General features: G+C 38.6%; 1 protein-coding gene across 9 annotated transcripts in view; it reads left to right on the forward strand.

The window, feature by feature from the left end:
* CACNB2 (calcium voltage-gated channel auxiliary subunit beta 2) overlaps positions 1 to 21932 on the forward strand; it is a 243561-nt gene that overhangs the window by 149305 nt on the left and 72324 nt on the right. For 5 of the 9 annotated variants that reach the window (XM_051802387.1, XM_051802385.1, XM_051802386.1 and 2 more), the window contains one exon: positions 13453 to 13572. In XM_051802387.1, coding sequence (XP_051658347.1) covers positions 13453 to 13572 — 120 coding nt within the window. Of the gene's footprint in view, positions 1 to 12039; positions 12613 to 12820; positions 12943 to 13452; positions 13573 to 21932 lie in introns of those variants that run through there. The other 4 variants (XM_051802389.1, XM_051802390.1, XM_051802394.1 and 1 more) reach the window with 2 other exon arrangements.

The raw sequence follows: 21932 nt of genomic DNA on the forward strand, positions 1-21932 counted from the left end.
CTCAATGATCCTTGTGGCTCCCTTCCAACTCAGCAGATTCTGTAAACTGGAGGAAATACGACTTTTAATTGAGCGTAAAAATATGAGTTTAAGGAGGGAATTGATTTCCTTACCAAACAATGGAGCAGAGAGGAAAAACAGGCTTTAGCCAGTGCAATTCCTGAAAACAAATGATTTGTCAGGGATGACATGGGGTTGTTTGTATTTCTTTGGTGAGAGTTAGCACAGGCTTGCAGAACTGGAGTTTCATTCTTGTGTCTTTCATCATTGCAGGTGCTGAAGACTCTTGTAAGTAGGAACTTGCTAGGGATGTGTTGGAAGGAATCTCTTCATCTGAGATTTTACAAAGTTAATTGATCCTGGTAGCATATTAATAATGCTGTTTTACAGCAATCTGAGGTACTGCTTGTCTTAAAATTTTTGAACAAGTTGACTGTTGTATAGCTCATGTGAAATCTATAAATGGAGGTTTGCTCAAAGTGTATGTTTGCTCTTTTTTTAGAAGAATTCTATTGTATTTCCAAGGTCACAGATTCTTTTGAAATCCTGAACTCTTGAGTCCTGTATGAACAGGAGCACAGGCATTATATCCAGGGAAGTGATCACAGCACTCGTTAGGACATACCTGCTTTACTGTGACCAGTTTTGGTGCCCCAATAGATGAAATATGTGGACAAATCAGAGAGGGTTCAGTGAAGGGCCTCAAGGATGGTTGAGGTTGGATCACTTGGCCTTCAGATGTAGGCTGAGGAACAAGGGCTTGCACAGCCTGGAGACAAGATTCTTCAGCATATGCAAGGAGGTTAAAAAGCACAGAGCCAGTCTCCTCAGAGGTATGTGGTGGGAGGGCAATAAGCATGTATTTTCTGTCAGTATTCAGTATAGCAACAACAGATGAAAGAGCAACCAGTGGTTAAAAATTTAGTGCATCTTCTAGAGGAGGAAATGGCTTAGTGAGGGATATGATATAATGTGCTCTCCTGACCCAGGCAAAGTCTGTTCTGAATCAGAAAGAGGTCTGTTCCTGATGTTTCTTTACATCTGGAAAACAGAAAATGTTTAGTCTTCTGGGTTGCAACAATTTTAGAAACCTGGATTTAGTTGTTATACTGGAAAGTGGCTGTTGTACTGTCCTAACATTTAAATGTTTCAGAAAACACAAAATATTCCAACATTGAATTAGAAAAGTTCACCACAACATGTGCTGCTTTTATGATTTCCTTTAGTTTTTCTATTGCAATTCATTTATATTTTACTTCCTTTCAGGTTACCATCTAATCACTATCACCATCTTCTGCAGTAGACACATTTCTGTTTCCATGTTACCTACAACACACTTCTCTTTTAACCCTCCCATCTTTATTTAAGCAGTCATATTTCAGCAGTGCCAATATAAATCCATAGTACAGTATCTGTTTTAGCTCTAAGAAAATACTATATGTAGTATATTATATACTATAATACACAACCTTTTAATAATTCTTTTTTGTAAACAAGTGTTATATATACTCTTCAGATTCCTGTGTTCCCTTGCAGATGGAAAACGGGGACTATAACATACAAAGGCTTCAGAGGCAACATACAGAGATGGGGAGAGTGCTCTAAAAGTGAGCAGAGTTAGAATCACAAACTCTGTCTTGCTCTCCTTCTTTCAAAAGACAGTGGAGCCAATGGATGGCAACAACTGGCATCAATCAATCTATACATTAACTGGTATATTTTCATTTTAGAACAAAAACTATGAAGATATATGCTGGAGAGAGAGAATTTTCCAAGATCATTTTGATATGTGATAGGCAAGAGGGACAAAGGGCCTTTCCAGAGATTTTTCCATTGATGTTAAAGTATTACATACTGTTGCATTCTTGAAATTATATGAGAATAATTGTAGTATGTAACTAGTGAAAGGAGCCTTGTCCTCTTGGTAAAATCATAAGTAGTTTGCTTCAGTTTACTCTAGACCTGGTGGATAGGTAATGGGTATAAAGAAGCAGTCCTGATATTTTTCTAGCAGCGTACAAGGATGAAGGCTGAAACAAAGGACTAACACCTGAAACCACAAGGACTCACGTGACTTCTGACACTCTTGGAAACTGGGTTTACATTTAACCCATTGATGAGGATATGTGTATTTTTTGCAGTGTGTGTATCCTGAAGTAAATGATGCCATGCAGTGTGAAAGCTGCTCACTTGGTGTTTCTGGCAATATCAAAGAGAGGAAGGCTGCAGATGCTTAAAGAGTCATCACATCTGCAAGATATACCTTGACTGAGTCACAAACAACCCTCTGTTTGATGGGTTTGGGCTTTCAGTGAGCCTAGGTTAGGGAAATCCAATTAATTAATTCTTTAATCTTCACTGTGCACAGTTTAACAAAGGTGTTGATAAGAAAACCTCTCCTAATATAAACAGTGAGCAAATTGCAGTGTTTTATGTCATGACAGTCACTGACTGCTGTTAACAAAAGATCATGACTAGAAAATCAAAATTTCTGTAGTAGATGATGGACTGGAAAATAAACTTAGCACTAGACAACTAGCGTGTGATGGCACTTTTTTCAGAGTGCGTGATTGTCAGACTAACCCATTAAGAGATACGGGAAAAAAGATAGTTATTTAAACAGATGAACATTATATTTATGGTATAGAAATGAAAGGTAACAAGCAAAGCTATATGTAAAAACAGTAGTTACCTTTGAAAGCTGACAACATCTGAGTGCTGGAGCTTGCAGTTGGCATTGGCACACTTGAGAGCCTCTGGCTAAGGATTAAGGGACAAAAAAATAAAGTGTATATCATTGTGGGAGTCTTCTCTAGGCCACTCAGTTAGGATGACATTGAAGAATTATTCTTAAGGAATTAAGGGATACTTCTAAATCATTCATCCTTGCCCTTATGGGGAACTTCAACTTGTCAAATGTTAACTGGGATCACCACACTGCTAGCAAAAACAGGTCCAGAAGATTCCTACCACATCTAGATGATAACTTTATGGTACAGGTCCTAAGGGAAGTGATTAGGAAAGATGTCCTTCTTGATTTGTTGCTTGTTAACAGGGAGGGTCTTGTGAGTGAAGTGGGGATTGGTGGCTGCCTTGGCAAAAGAGATCATGAAGCAGTCAAGTTAAAAATCTCTCATGATAGGAGGAAAACTGCCAGCAAATTTCAACACTGGATATGAGGAGAGGAGACTTCAGACTGTTCAGGGAACTGGTGAGTAAGGTCCCCTGGGAAAACACTTTTGAAGGTATTGGGGTCCATTAGTGCTGGCTGCTTTTCAGGCACCACTGCCTAAAGGCAGAGAAGCAGGCAATTTCAAAATGTCAGAGGTCCAGCAGGCAAAGCAGAAGGCCAGCTCGGCTGAGCAGTGATCTTCTTCTGAAACTAAGGCAAAAAAAGCCAATGGAAGAAAGGTCAGGTGATGTGGGACAAGTACAGAGATGGTACTCACTGTCGTAGAGAGAAAATTTGTGCAGCCAAAGCTCTAATACAGTTGAAGCTAACCAGAAATGTGGGGGGCAATAAAAAGTGTTTTTTTAAATATTTTATTAGCAAAAGGCAATCCAGAAATAACATTGACCTATTACTTGATAAGGATTGTCACCACACAAACGGGGACATAGAAAAAGCAGAGATGTTTAATGCTTTCTTTGCTTCAACACTGGTGATGGGCTATGGGGTTCCCAGAGCGCTGAGCTGCAGGACCATGACTGTGAGAATGATAACATCTTTCAACCCCAAAATTGTGCAGGATTTCCTGCTTATGGGGCTTGATGAGAATCATCCAAGAGTATTCAGAAGAGCTGGCTCATTTTGTTGCGAGACCTCTCTCAATGACTTTTGAATGGCCTTGGTAATCTGGAGAGATCCCAGTTGAATGGAAGCTGGCAAATGTCCCGGTTTTCAAGAATGGTAAGAGGGATGACCCTGGAAACTAGGGATCCGTCAGTCTCACTTCAGTGACTGGTAAAAACGGTGGTGGTGAAGATTGTTCTGGGAGTTACTGAAAAACACCTCAAAGACAACTCAGTCATCAGTCACAGTCAGCACAGCTTCATTAGAGGAAAGTCCTGCTTGATGAACTTAATATCCTTTTATGACAAGGCAACCCACCTAGTTGGTCAAGGGAAGTCAGTTCATGTAATCTTTTTGGATGTCGTTAAAGCTTTTGATACTGTGTCTCACAGGATCCTTCTAGACACTATACCCAGCACACAGCTGGATAAACACATCTTGCAATAGGTGAGCAACTGGCTCATGGATTGGGCAGAAAGAGTCATAGTAAATGGGGTTACATCAGGCTGGCGACCTGTCACTAGTGGGGTTTTGGGGTTCCGCAGGGCTCAGTCTTAGGACCAGTTCTCTTCAACATCTTTGTAAATAACTTGGACTAAGGACACGAAGGTATGCCAATAACACTAAATTGGGAGGAGCTGTTGACTCCCTTGAAGGCAGAAACATGCTGCAGAGAGACCTCGACAAATTAGATGACTGAGCAATCACCAACTGTATGAAGTTTAACAGGGGAAAGTGCTGGATTCTGCACCTGGGATGAGGCAACCCTGGATGTATATACAGACTGGGGAACAAGATGATGGAGAGTAGCACCATGGAAAGGGACCTGGGGGTCCTGGTCGATGACAAGTTGAATATGAGTCAGCAGTGCCCTGGCAGCCAGGAGGGCCAACTGTGTCCTGAGGGCATCAGGCAAAGCATCACCAACCAGTCGAGGGAGGGGATTGTCCCACTCTGCTCTGCACTGGTGCAGCCTCACCTTGAATATTGTGACAGTTTTGGGCACCACAATATAAGAAAGGTATTAAGCTCTGAGAGTGTCCAAAGGAGGGCAGCAAAGATGGCGAAGGGCCTTGAGGGGAAGCCGTATGAGGAGGGGCTGAGGGCACTTGGTCTGTTCAGCCTGGAGAAGAGGAGACTGAGAGGAGACCTCATTGCAGTTACAACTTCCTTGTGAGGGGAAGAGGAGGGGCAGGCACTGATCACTTCTGTGTGGTGACCAGTGGCAGGACCTAAGGGAATGGCCTGAAGTTGTGTCAGGAGACGTTTAGGTTGGATATTAGGAAAAGGTTCTTCCCCCAGAGAGTGGCTGGGTGCAGGAACACACTGTCCAGGACAGTGACCACAGCACCAACACTGCCAGAGTTCAAGAAGCATTGGACAGTGATCTCAGGTGCATGGTGTGATTCTTGGGGTGGTCCTCTGCAGGGTCAGGAGATGGGCTCGATGATCCCTGTGGTCCCTTCAAACCCAGGATACTTTATGATTCTGTGAAATAGTAAAATAAGGAAAACTTCACTGTATATGCTTAACATCAACATTTTTACTAAGGTAAAAAAACAAACGAGCAAGCCAGTACCCAAATCTTCCCTTTGTTATCTGGAGTAGATTAAAAATTTGACATTTAAAAACCAGGTAGAGATTGTGTGTACTGAGATAATCTGTTAAAATTCAAAGAAAATATTTTTTCCCTTCAGAATTCTCCATTGCTGACAGAATTTCATGTTGAATTTTCAAGGAAGCTATTTTTAAGTATGCAGAAAATCTTAATGACTTGAACCAAAATCCCAGATAAAAATATACTGACGATCTGGAACACAGAATCTAAATTGGCACTTTTAACTGAGCTGAGACAAATTAAGATGATGGTTGCCATGCTTTCCTGCAAATTCGTTCTTTTTCTAGTTGTCTTTCTGTTTCGTTGTTGACATCCCAGATGTGTTTTCCATTTTTCCTCATTTTAACTGTTCCTTTTTAATTTTGTGGCTGACCCAATCTTTGTCTTTCTCTTTAAGCTCTTCTCTCAACACATAGCATCACAATTCTAAATTATTTTTTTTGAGTTGTATTTCTGCAAATAAAATCCTTCCTTTGTGATATTTGCTGCTTAGTAATTAATACACTCAAAAATTACATTTTCATTTTTTCTGAAAACCTTTAATTTTTAACCCCCTTCTGCTCCAGTAAACAGCACCACAGGTCAGCTTATTGTTACTAATATGCCTGGTTTACCTTTACCTAAGGACTTAAACATATAATCAAGTTCCCATGAGTCAGCCAAGTTGATATGACAATATCCATGTGTCTGCTGACAGTCTGAGACAAAAGTGAGATGATTCAGGTTCATGTTGCTTGCAATCATTTCCTTGGTGTATTTTTATTCCTTTGACACCTGTTTCTTAGTTGCTCCACTGGCAACATCTTAACTCTGTCATTGCTCTGACTTTTCTTTATAGCTCAAAATATTAATAGTTTAATGCCATCCTCTAGATCCAATTAACTGTCTCAAAACATTAAATCCCTTTTCCTTTTTTTTCTCTAGTTTTGGGGATTTTTTGTTTTGTTTTTAAAGTTCTCAATTATGTGATTATATTGTTGATAAAGCATTTTTTTATAAACTTGGAGTTCTCCTTCTATTCCTGTCATTGACCTCTCCCTCAAAAGCACTTTCTCTTATTTCATAAATGTGAGAATCTCTCTGTCAGAATATACAGAGCAACCAGATTATCCTCCTTCAGAGGCTTTCACAGAACTAATCTCTGCCATAATACATATAGGGAACTTACTTCAAGAACAACCCACTACGGTTATGCAAGGGATGAGTCATAATGCTGGTATCGAATATTTAAAAATGCTTTATTTTCTATTGCATTGCTACCTCGATCTCTTACTTACTCCCTTTTTTTTTTTTTTTTGCTCATATTCTCTCATCTTTTAGATTACAAGCTTGTTTAAGCAGGGCTTGTCATTCACTTTGTGACTGCACAGTAGGGGTAGTGCATAGTACTTTAGGGATTCAAGGAGTTTTCCATCTTAGATTTTTTTTTTAAAAAAAAGGTAAACTAACACACCACAGCATCCCACAGTTTTGGGGAAAGTTTTGCTCTGAGTATGAAGGCTTTCTCTGCTTGTTTGCTAACTAAGCTGAGCTCTGCAGTTGCCTTTTTGCATATTGCCAAAATTTTTCTGAAGAAGAAACTTCTTCAGAAAATGACCATGAGAAGACCATCAGTCCTCTAGGAAAACCTACTCGTGCTACTTTTTTGTAGTGAAACAACAGAAGAGCAAACATTTAGGCCCATATAATGAAATATGGGTGCAAATATGTGGGTTTGCTTGGTGTCGGGGGTTATTTGGGTTTTTGTTTTTTAGTTTGTTCCTGATAAAGTGACTGGTACAACTGTTTACCTGGTTCATGAATACCAAAATCTAGTCTTCTGCAAACTCAAGGGCTATTTAAAAAAACTTGTACTTTCATCCAGCTGTAGGTTGGATTTGCACCTTAGAATACAGTTACTGTCGAGCTGGGTGCTGCAATCAAGCTTGACAAAGTCATGTTAAGGGTAAAGAGAAGACTGGTTTCCTATATAATCTCCTTTTTTAATCACATTGCCACCCTAAAGCTCCCAGCTGTTCTAAAATTTCAGTCCTGCTATTTGAACATCCCCCATGGCTGTAGATGCCAGCAAGGCCCTGTTCACTCTAAACAACAAAAAAAATTCTAATCAACATTGGGTTTATTTTTTAATGCAAACTTAGCAGAGTATTCCAATGCCTACTGTAGGATCTGGTAGCCCTCCTTGCATAGTAATTGTTTATTTACATGTGTGGGCAAATGGCCAAGCACCGAAGGGCCCATGCCAATGAGGGAGAGGGGTGGGAGTGGAGACTGGACATCAGGTGTAGACTTGGTAGTTACCAGGTTGTGAAGTGTCCATGGTGCTTAAACAAGGAGTCAACAATTCCTGCTTGATATCCCCTGAATGAAAACATGGCCTCTTTCCTTTTTTCCTTTGCTAAATGGTATTTCTTCAGTTTGTCATACACTTCAAATATACATTGTGAACAATTAATTGAATTAAATTTGGTCTTTCTATAAAAATTCTACCCTCAAATAATTAACTTTAACTTCTACCCTTAAATAACTAATAATTTAATAAATAACTACATTTAAATAATATAACGTTGCATAGCATTCTCGGAGCAGCGTTTTGTGTTTTCTTCAAAACAATGACACTGTTTAGACATCTAGAGAAAACTTGATAGACAAGAAATTTTCACATTCACCACCTTTGCCACTCCGCCAAACTGAGGTCCTTACTCATGGTGCGTTTGTGGGAGTGCTTCTGACATCTAACTGTGTGGCTCACACTTTTTGGGTTGATCAGTTTATGATGAAACAGGACAATCTGTACTCCTTATTGGCGTTTTATAATTTGCCAGTGTTAGCAGTTTCACTTCATGCTAAACTTCGACATTTTACATATTGCCTTTGTTCTGAATCAATTTTAAAAGATTTTAAGTGAAGTAAACATTTTATGGAAATATATTTTTTTACCATATTTTGAAGCACTCCAGTAGTAGTTGCATATCACAAGGACATAATATACCATCTCAAATCATGTCCTAGCAGGATGTGATGTCATTCTTACTACTGCAACAGGATAAGAAGATAAGCAGTTAACAATATCTCTGTATGCATTCTGAATATTGAAATGAATTGTTCCTCTTATTGGCGCAGTGAGGCCTGAGTTTTCCATATTCAAAGTATAAATCAAATTAAGACACAAATATATTTCTCCTTTTGGATTTAAAATTTTCATCAGCATTAAATGAATGAAAAGATGACAAATATACCTCAGAGAAGACCCCAGTATCATAAATGAGGAGTTTTATATATATGTGCCCTCATATGTATTTCTTTATTCCTGGTAAAATCTTGCTGCATGTTTGCTTACTGCTTCATGCCTTCATTTAATAAATAATAATGTAAAAAGTCTTAACTTGAAGGAACTTGTTTGATCTTTCTAAAAAGAGAATTATTTGAGAATTTTCAATAATTTGGAAAATTATCTGTTCTAATGATATCCAATTAATAAGTGGATTAGAGTCTGTTAAAGACTCATGGTACTCAGAGGATTGTTTTTATTTTTATGACAAAGACACAATATAAAGGCTAGGATTGAATTGGCAAGAGTAATGGTAGTTGTATTAACCCAGTGAGAATTTATTACTCTACCAGAATAAACACATCAACAGATTTTACGCTACTAATGTAACACTGCAGTCAAAATCTGTACTTAAGCTCCAACTGTACAGATGAAAGTTAAGCGTGGGTACAGAAAACTAACAAGAAAATTAAGAGGTCTAGAGGCACCACCTAATTTACCTAAAGAGTTTCTACCTGCAAGTAAAGGGAAATGATAAAAAACCCTCTTACTTGAAGAACCCAATCGTTTGAAGATGACGCACTTCTACAATACTGTAGAACTTCTACAATACTGAAGAACATAAGACATTTATGGTCTTGAAGGAAAAGGAGTTCAAATATGATCCCATATGACCACTAGCAATGGGAAAAACATGGGTTCACATTATGAGAATAGCTCATAGAAAGTACTCTGATATAATAAGTGGTAAGATGGTTGGTAAATATTTGTCAAGCATGTTATTAAAACAGGAAATTCTTTTTTGAACAAAATGAGTTTGTAAACCTGCCAAGTAAGGAAGAAAAGAAGAAGAATAATAAATAGATGGAGTAATTATTAACATGACTTATCTCACTTTTCTTAGACAGTTTCCCATGAAAGATGATGAACTGGAGGCTGCAGCAGAATATATTACATAGATATATTACTGCAGCTCTTCCATTTTGCAGTGGAAGAAGATGGAGACCTGCAGAATTTCAAAAAGGCTGAGTTTCTGAAACTCTTGGGAAAAGATTCATACTGTTCTCCAGAGCAACCCCATAAGCTTAAGTAACTCAGGGAGGAAATGTAGTTTCCTTGGTTGTCATGAATGGACAATGCACATCCACTTGTCATTATTTTTCTTAAATAGTAGGGTATTTCTATTACAATTTCATCACAGTTTTTATCAAAGCTTGATTTTTTTTGATCTTAAAGTGATTGAATGCATTCTTAGTGTAAATAAAAATGTTCAGAAGTTTATACAATGAATTAAATGTAATTATATGCTACCCATTTTCCTGGATTACTCTGCTGTAAGACTTGATTTTTTTCCATATTTAAGAAGCAAAGAAGCTTCCAACTTCTCCTTTCCACAGAAAATTTGCATGACCATGTCTATCCCACTGGGAAAATAAATGTAATGTTGAGTTTGATTCATGTGATTTGTCAATATAATTAAAATAAATTGAGTCATTATGATTTTTTGGATGTGTGTTGGGACTGTGGCCAACATAAGACATGACCAGCACTGTAAATGATCTCTGTGGCCTGGAAGCTGAAATTCCAATTTTAGTGATTCTGGCCTGACCCAAAAGGCATTTTGCCCCCTTAGGGGAGATAAGAATTATGTTACTGTGCTTCATGAATTTTTTTATAGGGTGAGAACCATTTAGGCAGCATCCCTTGTGGACAGCAGAATGAAGGATAGTAAAACTGATGCTATGCCACTTGGTCAGTGTCAAATATGATGTACTCACCATGGAAGTGCTGTAGGAAGGGAACACCTACACTAGCCACCATCTGATTGCCATGTCAGGCTTAATGGCTTCTTTGTTTGTTTTCCTTTTACTTAAAGGTAGTGTTGCTTCAGGGTTGGTTTATGACACCATGCCTCAGGCAGCAGAGTGGCACCAAGGAACTGCAGCACTGGTGGGGAAGGGCTTGGATGTGCCCTTTCCAAAGAGGGAGTGCTGCCTGACAGCAGTGTCCTGAGGGCTGGGACTCTACGGGGGAGCTCAGCTTTGGTTAGTGCTGTGATTACATAAATGGTTTTGTCCATAGACCACTGTTGTGTCAACCATGACAGGATTTAAACTCTACACTAAACTTCTGTTGCTACTCATCTTTTCCCACTATTTTCATTGGCAGGTGTGTCAGAAGTTGTGGCAAAGGGAAATTTTAAAGAATAGCAAAATTTGACAGGATTTGGAGACGTTACAGGGATGTTACAGGGCCTCTGTATTTTCTTAACGAACAAGATATTTTTAAAAATTCAAGAAAGTTTGAGTGTATTTTCTTTTGTTTTCTGCTGCTTTTGCTCTAGCTCAGGAGGCGTTTTAGATTTGAACAGTCACTGTAACAGCAGATGTATCTGAACTTCTGAAGAGCAAAATACCCTTTGGAGAATAGGGGGTTTTTTATGTCAGTTCAAACACAGATTATAAAACTCTATGCTGTAACAATTACAGGCTTCAGAAAAGAAAAAAAAAATAAAACATTTGGAAAGTTAAAAATTTGCTTTATTATAAACCACGGGTTTACTGACAACTCTTGTTTGCTTTAATAATAGTGAAATGTAGGCTGCTGCATCACTTGTGATGGGCAATTTCATTGTTATACAGACATAAACCATGGCAGAATTCAAACCTTCCTGACACATGCTACGACATATGTATGACTACTGTTCTCAGCTGTAATCTCTATTTGCTATTTATCTTGTGACTGTGAACTTATATTGAAGGCAGGCACTGCAGTCAGCTAGTGATCTTTTTCTACTGGAATGTTGTATGTCCATCAGTACATCATAAATGCCTTACAATGTTACTCCCATGTCAGTTTATTAAAGGGTAGAGGGTAACTCTGAAAAGCAGAATAGGGAAATTTAATGTTTTGTTTGGCTTTTACCATATTAGGATCTAATATTTACGTGTTGTGTGTTGCAGTTATTCTTCGCTTCTTTCTTCTGCTAATGTCAGAAAAAATATAAGCAGTAACCAGGGGGTTAAATTCCCACTCAACAGGCATAATTTTGGCTTTTGTAAGGGAGCTGTGAGTGGAGCTCAGAGCTTTGCTCAGCGGAGGGCAGCGTTGTGTGACAGAACCGAGCATCCAAGGGAAACGTGGCTGGCAGCAGACATACATGAAGGGAACGAGACGCTGTACCAGCTCTTCCAGTTTCACAGGGACCTTGCGTTTTCCAGCTGTTTACCCTGGAGATGTAAAATGGCAATTTGGCATAGGCTAACAGCCCGGTGTGATGTGAGCATCTGCGTAAAAGGCTGCACATATGGAGCATGCCCAGTGGTATGAACAGCCTGTTACCCCACCCCCAGCCAATCTAGGAAGAGATGAAATGAACTTTGCACTTGCAAATGTCACTGAATACATTTTGAACAGGAATTTAAAAGGTTCTCTTGCAAGCACTATTTTTAACAGCCAAATCCGCCCCCCAAAACAGAAAGGAAAAAGCCCTAGGTATTTTTCTGTCATCGATCTGAGTTTCTGATCAGCTGAAGCATCTCTCACAACATTTACCTGAAGCCGGTTTTATTTTATGTTTTTATCATTCGAGTTGAGATTTTTGGAGGTGGTGTGGATTTTTTGGGAATGAATATTTTTATTTTTTTTTCTGGCATGAAAAATTTTGAGAATTTAATTGCAGTAGAATACTTGGAAACAGTGAGGCTGGAAGCTTGAAAGGCAGAGGGAAGAGAAGGAAGGCTCTCACAGCAGAGCATGGATAGGAAAGGAGCTGTGATTCTGCAGTGCTCAGTGTGCACATGTTTTATGAGATCAGTGCCGGGCGCTGCAGCTGCGGACAGTAACTGAGCTGTCTGGCTAATGAAGGCCACCTGGATCAGGCTTCTGAAAAGAGCCAAAGGAGGACGTCTGAAGAATTCTGATATCTGTGTAAGCCCTGCATTTTCCTTATCAGCTTATACTGTATGTATTGCAGAGACAGAGAAAAAAGGCGGTGAGGAGAGGACAGTTGTTTTCATTCTGATTGAATTAGCAGAACTCTATTTTGTATGCAGGGAGATGCAGACGGAAAGCAGAGCTGTCATTATTTATAGAGCTGTTCTGGCATTGTGGCTGCTTCCATTGTGGCGATACGGGGACATGTGTTGAGTCCAGACGGATTTTATTAGTTGGAAGTTGATTTGTGGTCATTTGCATGTTTTGCTGAGGGGCAGAGATGGATATGAGCCATTTGCAGTTCTGATGGGGAAAGTGTGTCAGGTAAAGAGGCTGCCCTAAAATAAAAATGCATAGAAAAGGTTAAATCTCTTAGCAGTGATATTGTGTAATGGTAATTGTTGATACTGAATTTGCATTTTGATTATAAAAAGTCTGTTAGCTTGCTATTTCTGTCTCTGTTTAGAGTTTTCGTTTCTGTGGAGCCATCCTTGAAGCTGCTGTGTCCTTCAGCCCTGCACTGCACCAGTGCTGTAGCTCTACAGAGCAACTGGCTCTGCTTGCTGAAAAGCACACAAATAAGAGTGCAAGGATAGTGCAGGAAACAAAACACTGGGGAAGACACCTGCACTTCTGGAAAGTTTCCAGAAGAAAATATTAACCTAGGCATAATTTCTTCAAAGTGATTTTTTGCTTTGAACAGTTGCTCTATTTTCAGGGATACAGAAGTAAGAAAAAAGGCAAAGTGTATAGCCACTTCTACTTTTTTGTTGTTGTTGTTGTTTTTTAAACATGAAAGGAACTTGTGACATATTTTTTCTTTTTCTTGTGCAGGGTTCGGCGGACTCCTACACCAGCCGTCCATCTGATTCAGATGTATCTCTGGAAGAAGATAGGGAAGCAGTGCGGAGAGAGGCAGAGCGACAGGCCCAGGCACAGCTTGAGAAAGCAAAGGTAAGGTGTTACTTCCAGTCACAAACTCATAAAATGCTCGGCTTTAGAGTGGGGGTTGAAATTAGAGGATCTGTAAGGTCCCTTCCAACTCAGACCATGCTATGATTCTTTGACTGTCATCTCATCTATTACTCATAAAATGTTTTTAATATGCTAACATATAGATTAGACCTCTTATAAACATACTCCAGACAGCAGGTGAAAATATATGTTCCATGACAAATCACTTGAAATAACTTTTCCATAAAAGGGATTTGATTGACTTGCGTATTTCAGAACATTCTTATTTAAACCTGTGCATTTATTCTTTTATTAAATATATGCATTTATTGCAGTGTATAGGGTCAAAACCATGAGTTTTTACTGGAGATGTTTGTGAAAGTTTGCCTATGGATTGCTATGGCATTCAAAGCTTGCAGTTCCAAAAATCAGCCCTCAAACATTGTATTCATCTCCCTTCAATGAAGGATCAGTCCCTACAAATCATATGTAAATTGGGAGAATCTGTTACAAGGGTGTTTTTTTCCTGAAGACTTCATTGACTGTCTTTATACTTTGTGTGTTAAATGACCCCATGAGTAATATATAGGTCTCCTACCTCCATACTCATGGCAAATAGTGACAATTTAGTAAGAAAACACTAAATAAACTTTAGGGTTTTGATGTGTGTTTATGTATTTTCCATGAGATGCATTTAGGAATGTGAAGGTTTTAGCAGTGGAAGTCAACAGGCTTTTTTTTCTTTCATCCATGCTGTATCTTTAAATACTACTGTACTTGTGAAAATTGTGCTCATCTTAATTGTTATCATTCATTTATCACTTCATTCCAGTTTTAGTTTTTTTGTAAGCTACCTGCCAGATTTCAGCGTATTACTGTTTTTCAAAATCTGTTTTTCTTTCTAATATCTCATATTTAAATACACTGTTGAGATCCCTCCTCAGATCTACCTGATCTGCATTCTCTCTTTCCCTCTAACTCCCCTCCTCCATTTTGCCTTGGTTTTTTATTTCTCTATCACCCTTCCATCTCCCATTCCATTTAATTTTCCACTGCTAGCTTTCCCTCTGCTCATTTAGGCCACCTATTTTACAAGAGTTCTTCAGAAATCCGTTGAGTCCAGATCACTGAGCTATGCAGCTGATTGTATGGCAAGGACCAGCTCTGTAAATAATACAGGGCTATAATATACAAGCAGACATCTTCATTGGGCCAGAAAACCCGAATAGGGAAGCCAAAAATGTTTTTTTGAAAATGTAGTTGTTAACTGATATTTAATAAGAGCTCCTAAAGCAGCTTTTTAATGAGCTGCTGGAATGTGCCAACTGTAGGAGATGCTGAACATCTCTTTGAAGAACATCTCTTGCGGTCCTGGGATCAGTATAGCAGAAACTCAACAGAAGCAGTCTGCTTTTTCCCTTCAGCCTTGTATCTCAGAAATGTTGCTGATTCTATCAGGAGTTTCAGTTTTATCAGAGCTAATTTTTGCTGGTTGGAGATTTCTTTGCTCTGAGAGAGGTGATAAAAGCTGCCCTGAAATTCAGGTGAAGTGTTGAATTTTATCAGTAAATGCACGATCTTTAAAAGAAGAGTTGAAGTAATAGTATCTTGCAGATTAATCGGGGTAGCAGTGCAGCGTTACTGCTGAACTGGTGCATCTCTTAGCGATGAGTAAATCTATGTGAGTGTTGCTATGGGAATTTGGCTTACTGATGCTGGCTTGAATGCATGGACAGCCCTTATGTAATATTCATGACCTCTAGCACAGCTGCCATTGTAGTTTGTAGAGAAACTGCTAGCAGACCCTGACTTTTAAAAGCTGCATTTCTATACATCAAACCAATGTTCCCACTCCAGCTGGCATAAGATGTAGTCTCTAGGTCTGACACCGTCTGAAACTGTAAGACAACTTGTGAACAGTCAAAGTAGTAAAGGCGCTGGCAAAATCAACCTGCTATAACAATGGGTTATTCCAGTCACAGAAAACAGAAAACACAAAATTAGTTGTTTAAATCATTTGTGCTTTAAAATGCAATAAGGTTGTAATTACACTAGCATTTTTGTTTCTCTAGTCAAATGTTGAAAGTCATTCCAGGTTGTAATGTATGGAAATCATTTTATTTAGAGGCTATAACAGTGTAATACTTAGTCTAGCATAATATTTAAATTAATACTATTAAATAAAATATTATGTACAATTGGTGCTTATGTTTGAAATAAATGTTTAAATATATGTTTAAATTAAGCCTAACGCCACAGATCTAAAATATGACAGGGTGTGTTTCTCTGTCTTTATTGATGTTTCAGTCCTTCACCTCCCTGAAACACAATAAAATTAATAAAGCAGTAGCTGCTGGTGGTGCTGCCTGGCTCCTGTCAGTCCCTAGATCTGTTTCCTGCAGGCAACAGATTTTGCTGCCTGTTCCCCACAGCTGCCTCGCCTTTGCCCTGACCGACTTCTAGGCAGAGCCAAGTGACACAGCTGCTTTAACTTTTTGCCTTTTCGCATTGTGAGTGGAGTGTTGATCCTAAATAAAATCGTTACAATTATATTTGTCACAGGAATTAAAAGAGGATGACACACAGGAATAATGCACTGGTGGAGGAAAGATGATGGTGAACTAAGGGGGGAGGAAAAAAAACTATTGAACTCTGTCTCGGACTTAACAAAAACAGTTTAATGATATCCATTTTCCATCCTTACAGCTAAGAGAAAACATCTTAAACTGAAGAGAAAAATATAGTGATATAGCAGACAGTGGCAAATTTTTAGGATGATTTTAAGATTTTTAAATTGGGTTTTTATAGAGTCTAAGTGTTTGTGTGCCACGAAGCTGGAATGTAATACACATCTCTGCATTTTCCCAAACAGAGAGAATAAAACCAGAAAAGCTTGTAAGGAAATACACATTCTGGCCACTTTTATTCATTTATGTAATAGAAGCATCGATTCTCTGGAATACAGTTAAGCATATTTTGCTGACTCACTTTGGCATGTGACTTACTGTAAGGAAGGTGGGGCCATGGGTGAATATTCAGAGTCGTCCAGGGACAGAAATTTAAGAGGCAACCGATGAGGCTACCTGCAGGCCAATATTTACTCCTGAGAGAAACAGATCTTCAAATGAAGCTGTTAAACCCAAACTGAGATGAAATGTTCTTTATTAAAACAGTTTAGGAATAAAAATGCAGAAAGGTGTTTTTTTTGGGGGGGTTTTTTTGGTTTGTTTCTTTCTTTGGGGTTTTTGCTGTTGTTTGCTTGTTTGTTTTATATTAAAAAAAAATTTCAAGGCATCAAGGATTTCTTTGGTATCCTCCTCACAGACTGTAGGATGTGGCTGCATCTAGGATAAAGAGAGAGGACCTGTGTTGTGGCTAAATAGGGCATGGTAACATAACACAAATCTAAAGGCTTGTACTGATATTTTACTGAATTTCCTAATTCCACAAAACCATGAATCTTAAGCATTCACAAGCCAGAAAATAATGATATTAATTGTGTTTAGTGTTAATTGGTTAAAAAAATTGTCATTTCTACAGACAAATAGTTTTGAAGGATGAAGATTCAAGAAAAATTATAGTAAGTAGAGGGGATTTTTTTTGTCCATTCCTTGCAAGTATTCCATTAATTATCCCTTAAAATATTGCACCAAGCGAGAGGGATCAAAGGGAAACGGAAGTACAAGTTTCAATGAGACCTTTAAATTCAGTGCTAATTGTGTTAAAATTTGTACATAAGAAAGGGGACTTCAGGAATGATTTTTGGTCCCCTTCAATGCTGGTAAAATCAATTCAGATATGCCACTGATTTCTTTTGCCTCAAGCACTTCATATGTTGTGAACCTAGTTTTCGACTGAAATACAATTAGTCAGGTAGTCTGTAAGCCTTTTTTCTCTTCTGAAAAAAGTAGCTTTTTTCTTCCCTTCAATCTCTTCAAATTTTTAAACTTTACCTCTTTTTTCCTCCCATAGCTTTAGGGCTCCTTATTGAGAGATAGTTTTGAGCTGAGATCTATAGAATATTTTCACCATTTTAGAAAATTGGGGTTTTTTTCAGTTATTTCAGTACATTGGGTACTGAAAGTGCCAGTTAATAATTCAGGTTCTGTTTCTCTGGGACTAAGGGACAGCTTTTTGTTCTCTGTTACACATTGTTCCCAACATCCTTTGCTCCTGAAACTTCTTAAATGACTGTCAAAATCAGATTGTGGTCTTTTAGAAGTCAGTAATTGTGTTCATAATAGGAAATCTCAGTTCTTCTCAGCTCTTCTTTGTTTGCACTCCACCTAATACTCCACTGCCAAGCGTCCTTTTAGGAGTTTGTAAAAATTTGAAATGCACGTAGCCATAGCTTAAAATGCCATTTAAATACTTTTTATCTTAACCACTGAAGTTTTGATAACAGACATCTCTTTGCTACCTCTTAGGCAATAATATAAGCTGTGGTATTTTGCTTTTTTGGTGTGTGCTGTAGTAGTGGTTATGGCTTGTGACTGCGAGTAATAATGCAATATCCTAAGTGTCTCCATGCATGGGTTGGGGACCACAGCTTGAAAAGTGTAGCAGGATGAAGGCATGAAAAAGATTGTCAGATGTAATTATCCAGTGCAATGTGCCAAGACTAGTTATCTGAGTATTTATTCACTCTCAGACAGGTTTCACAGCCTCGGAATGACCCCATGCTGTTAGCAGGCAGCTGAAAAGCTAGTTGAGGTATGTCTGCTGAAGCTGCAGTAGCATTTTTGACAGGCCAGAACTGCCCATCACCTTGATGTGTGTCCTTATATTATGTCAGCTTGTTCCATCATGGAGACTCTTTCTATTTTCTCTGAATTATGAGAACATCATGGTGCTGAACAGCACCCAAAGCTATAACAACATAGGATAGTACTTTGTGATGGATGTTGTGTATGGTAATATTTTTTTCATTAATTTCTTCCCCTTTTTCCTTTTGTTTTAGAATACTTTCATTGCATGTTCTCATTTAGGTCACTAATGTTGTGCGTCAGAGTTGCTGAGATTACATGGGAGCTGGTACAGTGGTGTAGCTAGAAAAAAATTAGTTGTTGATCCCAAAGTACAGTTGCAAATCTGGTTGTTGCTTAGCTGCAGGTGAGTTCTGCGTTGCTGGATCTGCTTGAATCAGGTTACAGATACCCTTTTTCTTCATTTTCTTCATTAATTGCGGCTGCTTTTTCTTAGGACTGCAGCATTGGGATATAAAGCAACTTCCTTTATGCTGTATGTGACCTATATTTTTTTTTGTTTGTTTCTATTCATGATCTATTTTGTCTTGAATTTAAGTGTATACACCTATTTTACACTAGTGCCTGTCTTTATATTGGTTATTTCCCTGAACAGTTTATCTGTTCGCACCATTGGGCTGCGTTGTTTGGGGGCGGGAATTCTTTCTTCCTATGGGGTCTCATGTAACCTGGAATCAAATGCCCCAGAGACAGTACCGTCTCTAATTAAAGAACATCTGTCGTCTCCCATTCATTCTGTGATTACACAGTGATCAGATCTGTTTACTAAGTATCATAACATTTCCGCTTCTGCTTCTTGGGTGTCAGTAGAAAAAAGGAGTGGAATGATGTTAACACAGCCTACATTTAGATACCTAACTGCAGATAGATACTTTAGTGTCCTGACATTCTTCAAATAATAGCTAAAAGAGATAAATTGTCTCCAAGGAACAGAGGCCATACTGAGAAGCAGTTCTGAGGACAAGCACAGCTCTTCTGTCTGCTCTTACCTGCTGCTTTCACATGAGCCTGCTCGCTCCTTTGATGAGATGTCTTCTCTGACTTGTTCTGTATGGTTAAATTACCATATACAGGACAGAAATACCAGTGGTACTTTGTGTAAAAGAATTCTCAAAGAAATATTTTAACCAAAGTAGGTGTTGTAAGTCATGTGCAAACATCTGCATGTCTTAAATCCTTGCCCGTACATTTTTGTGCTCCTCCTCCTGCAGTTCTCTGGCAGACACAGCCAGTTAACTGTCAGCCTCTGCTGCAAGCTGGCAGTGCACAGGTTACAGCAGAGGCTCCCAAGCCCTGATGTGCCTGCATCCCACCTGTGGCTGCTGAGCTAAGCTGAAGATAAGGTGTGCTCAGGCCAGCCCTCCCTGTGGTGGTGACCGATGGGTCTGGGTGTCGGGCCAGATGCTGATGTGGAGGTCAACAGAAGTTGCTGAGGGTCATGAGAATCATACTAGAGTATGAGAAGTGGCCTTGGGGATGTTCTTTGTGACTGGTGGCGAGTGGGTGTGGCATGGGAAAGGAAGAATTACAATATGCCTTTGCAGCTGCTCAGGCTGACACACAGGCGAGCACTTTCGCTGATGTAGATAGAGGTAGATGCTGCTGGTTGCTCTAAGCAAAGTAATTTCCATTTAAGACACATATGACCTGGTTCATTAACTTTCCTGAGGTTTATAGGCTCTGAGACAGTACACTGTAATCTAGAGCTTTGCTTTTATCAGCAGCTGTTCCAGCTACCTGGATACCAGGGGTTTTTTAGTGGTTAACATATGGTTTTTCACTTGAAAGAGAATACTGAGTTAAATATAGAGGGAAAAATAGGATTTCAGGGCACAGGCCATGGTAGCTATAATGATTGTTATGTTTGATTTTAAATGTCTGTGATTCTGCACCTGTGTGTGCTTATACATATATCCTTATACACATCCCTGTGTACATATGGATATACATTTTTATATATGTCTGCATGCATTAGGTAACTTTCACTGGTGACTTGAACTGGCCATTTATATTCTACAGCTGGCTGTAAAATGGTTGTTTTATACACAGGGAGAACTTGTGAGAAAATATAAAGGTTTTGTCAGAGAATAAAGTTATCCTGTGATCAGAGGTGGTAGTGGACTGTTATGGATTTTTTGGAAGAAAGAATGAGTCAGAATAAGGACTTCAGTGCAGGCAACAAGTGGTTTGTCTTGCAGAGGTGCCCCAGCTAACACTGACCCACATGATGTGGTGCAGTGCCTTGGAGAAAGACTAGTTTGGACAGCAAAGCATTATGCTTTCTGCTTGTTATGCTGAAGGAACTAACCTGATTTCTGTTCAAGCAGACATCCAGCTGATGTGTGTTATTATGCAGAAAAGTACTTCATCTGCAATGAAAGCAAACCTCTAGTCACAGTTCTTGAGTCCTTGGCAAAGATCTGAATCCCTTCCCTTTTCACTAACCCACCCTCCCAAAAGAACAGGTAGGAAGAAAAAAAGAAAAAAAACCCCAGGTATCTGTAGTTTTGGCTTTGTATGTAAAAAAAATGGAAAGAAGCTTCAAAAATAATCTCTTTTTTTCTTCATAATTACAACTTTTTTGGTAACATTACATGCAAGATGCCAATAAGTTCTAACTATAGGTAGCATTAGAGTGCTTTGGTACAAAATTAGACTGACATTAGATGTCAGTTGAAAAACATTTACTTTGGAAAATTTAATATTTGTTACATAAACTAGTCACAGATTCTGTAAAACTTAAGAAAAATCAGTAGGAGCCCAAAGTAATCCTGTGATACCTGCAAGGAAGATACTGTGCATTCCCATGGTAGGAACGTTTTAAATGCAAAACTCATCTTGAACTATGAAGAGCGTCTGGATTCTGCATAATTCATAGTATAAGAGAAATTAATTAAAAATGAAGATTCAGAGAGGCTACACTGACGCTTTTCTGGTTGTGTTCTGGATACTTTCTGGATGCGTTCCTGCCATCTTTTCCTCTATATTCAGTGTAAAACCAGTGCAAATCCTAGAGCAAAAAACACAGCATGAAATTCCCCTAACATTCACCTGTGGAACCTACAGAAAACTCGGAACGCTTCCTCTGTACATTAACCTCCTATCCTGCATCAACATTTCCTTCAGCATTTCTTAGCCACCTGGGTTGTATTCCCAAATTAAATACGATAAACCCTCTATTTTATACTTTTAAAATAATCAATTCTGAGTTAAAATGTATGTACTGAGATACATTTTATGCTGCCACAAAACATCAAAGATTAAACAGACATTTATCCTTTGTGAAAGTTTGCATAACCATTTACTCTTCTCCATTAACTTTTGTGATGTGTTGCCAATGGACTTTAGTCTTACAACTTTTACAACTACCTAGTATTATTTTTACTTACTTGATTGAACAAATTCAGTTCTAATAACAAGTAAGCAAGCAATCAAATATTTTTATTGCATCCGATATGAAATCTTAACATATATGTTTCAGATGTTATTCACTAGCTTTAGATGAGATAGTACCCACTGAAATATTATTCTTGGAGTTATTTTTCTTAAAACTCCTTCATCTCCTTACTAAATAGCTAAAGAGGGTCGTATTTA

Source organism: Manacus candei, unplaced genomic scaffold (assembly GCF_025592945.1).
Source record: "Manacus candei isolate 608988 ecotype Guabito, Panama unplaced genomic scaffold, ASM2559294v1 h1tg000056l, whole genome shotgun sequence".
Lineage (NCBI taxonomy): Eukaryota > Metazoa > Chordata > Aves > Passeriformes > Pipridae > Manacus > Manacus candei.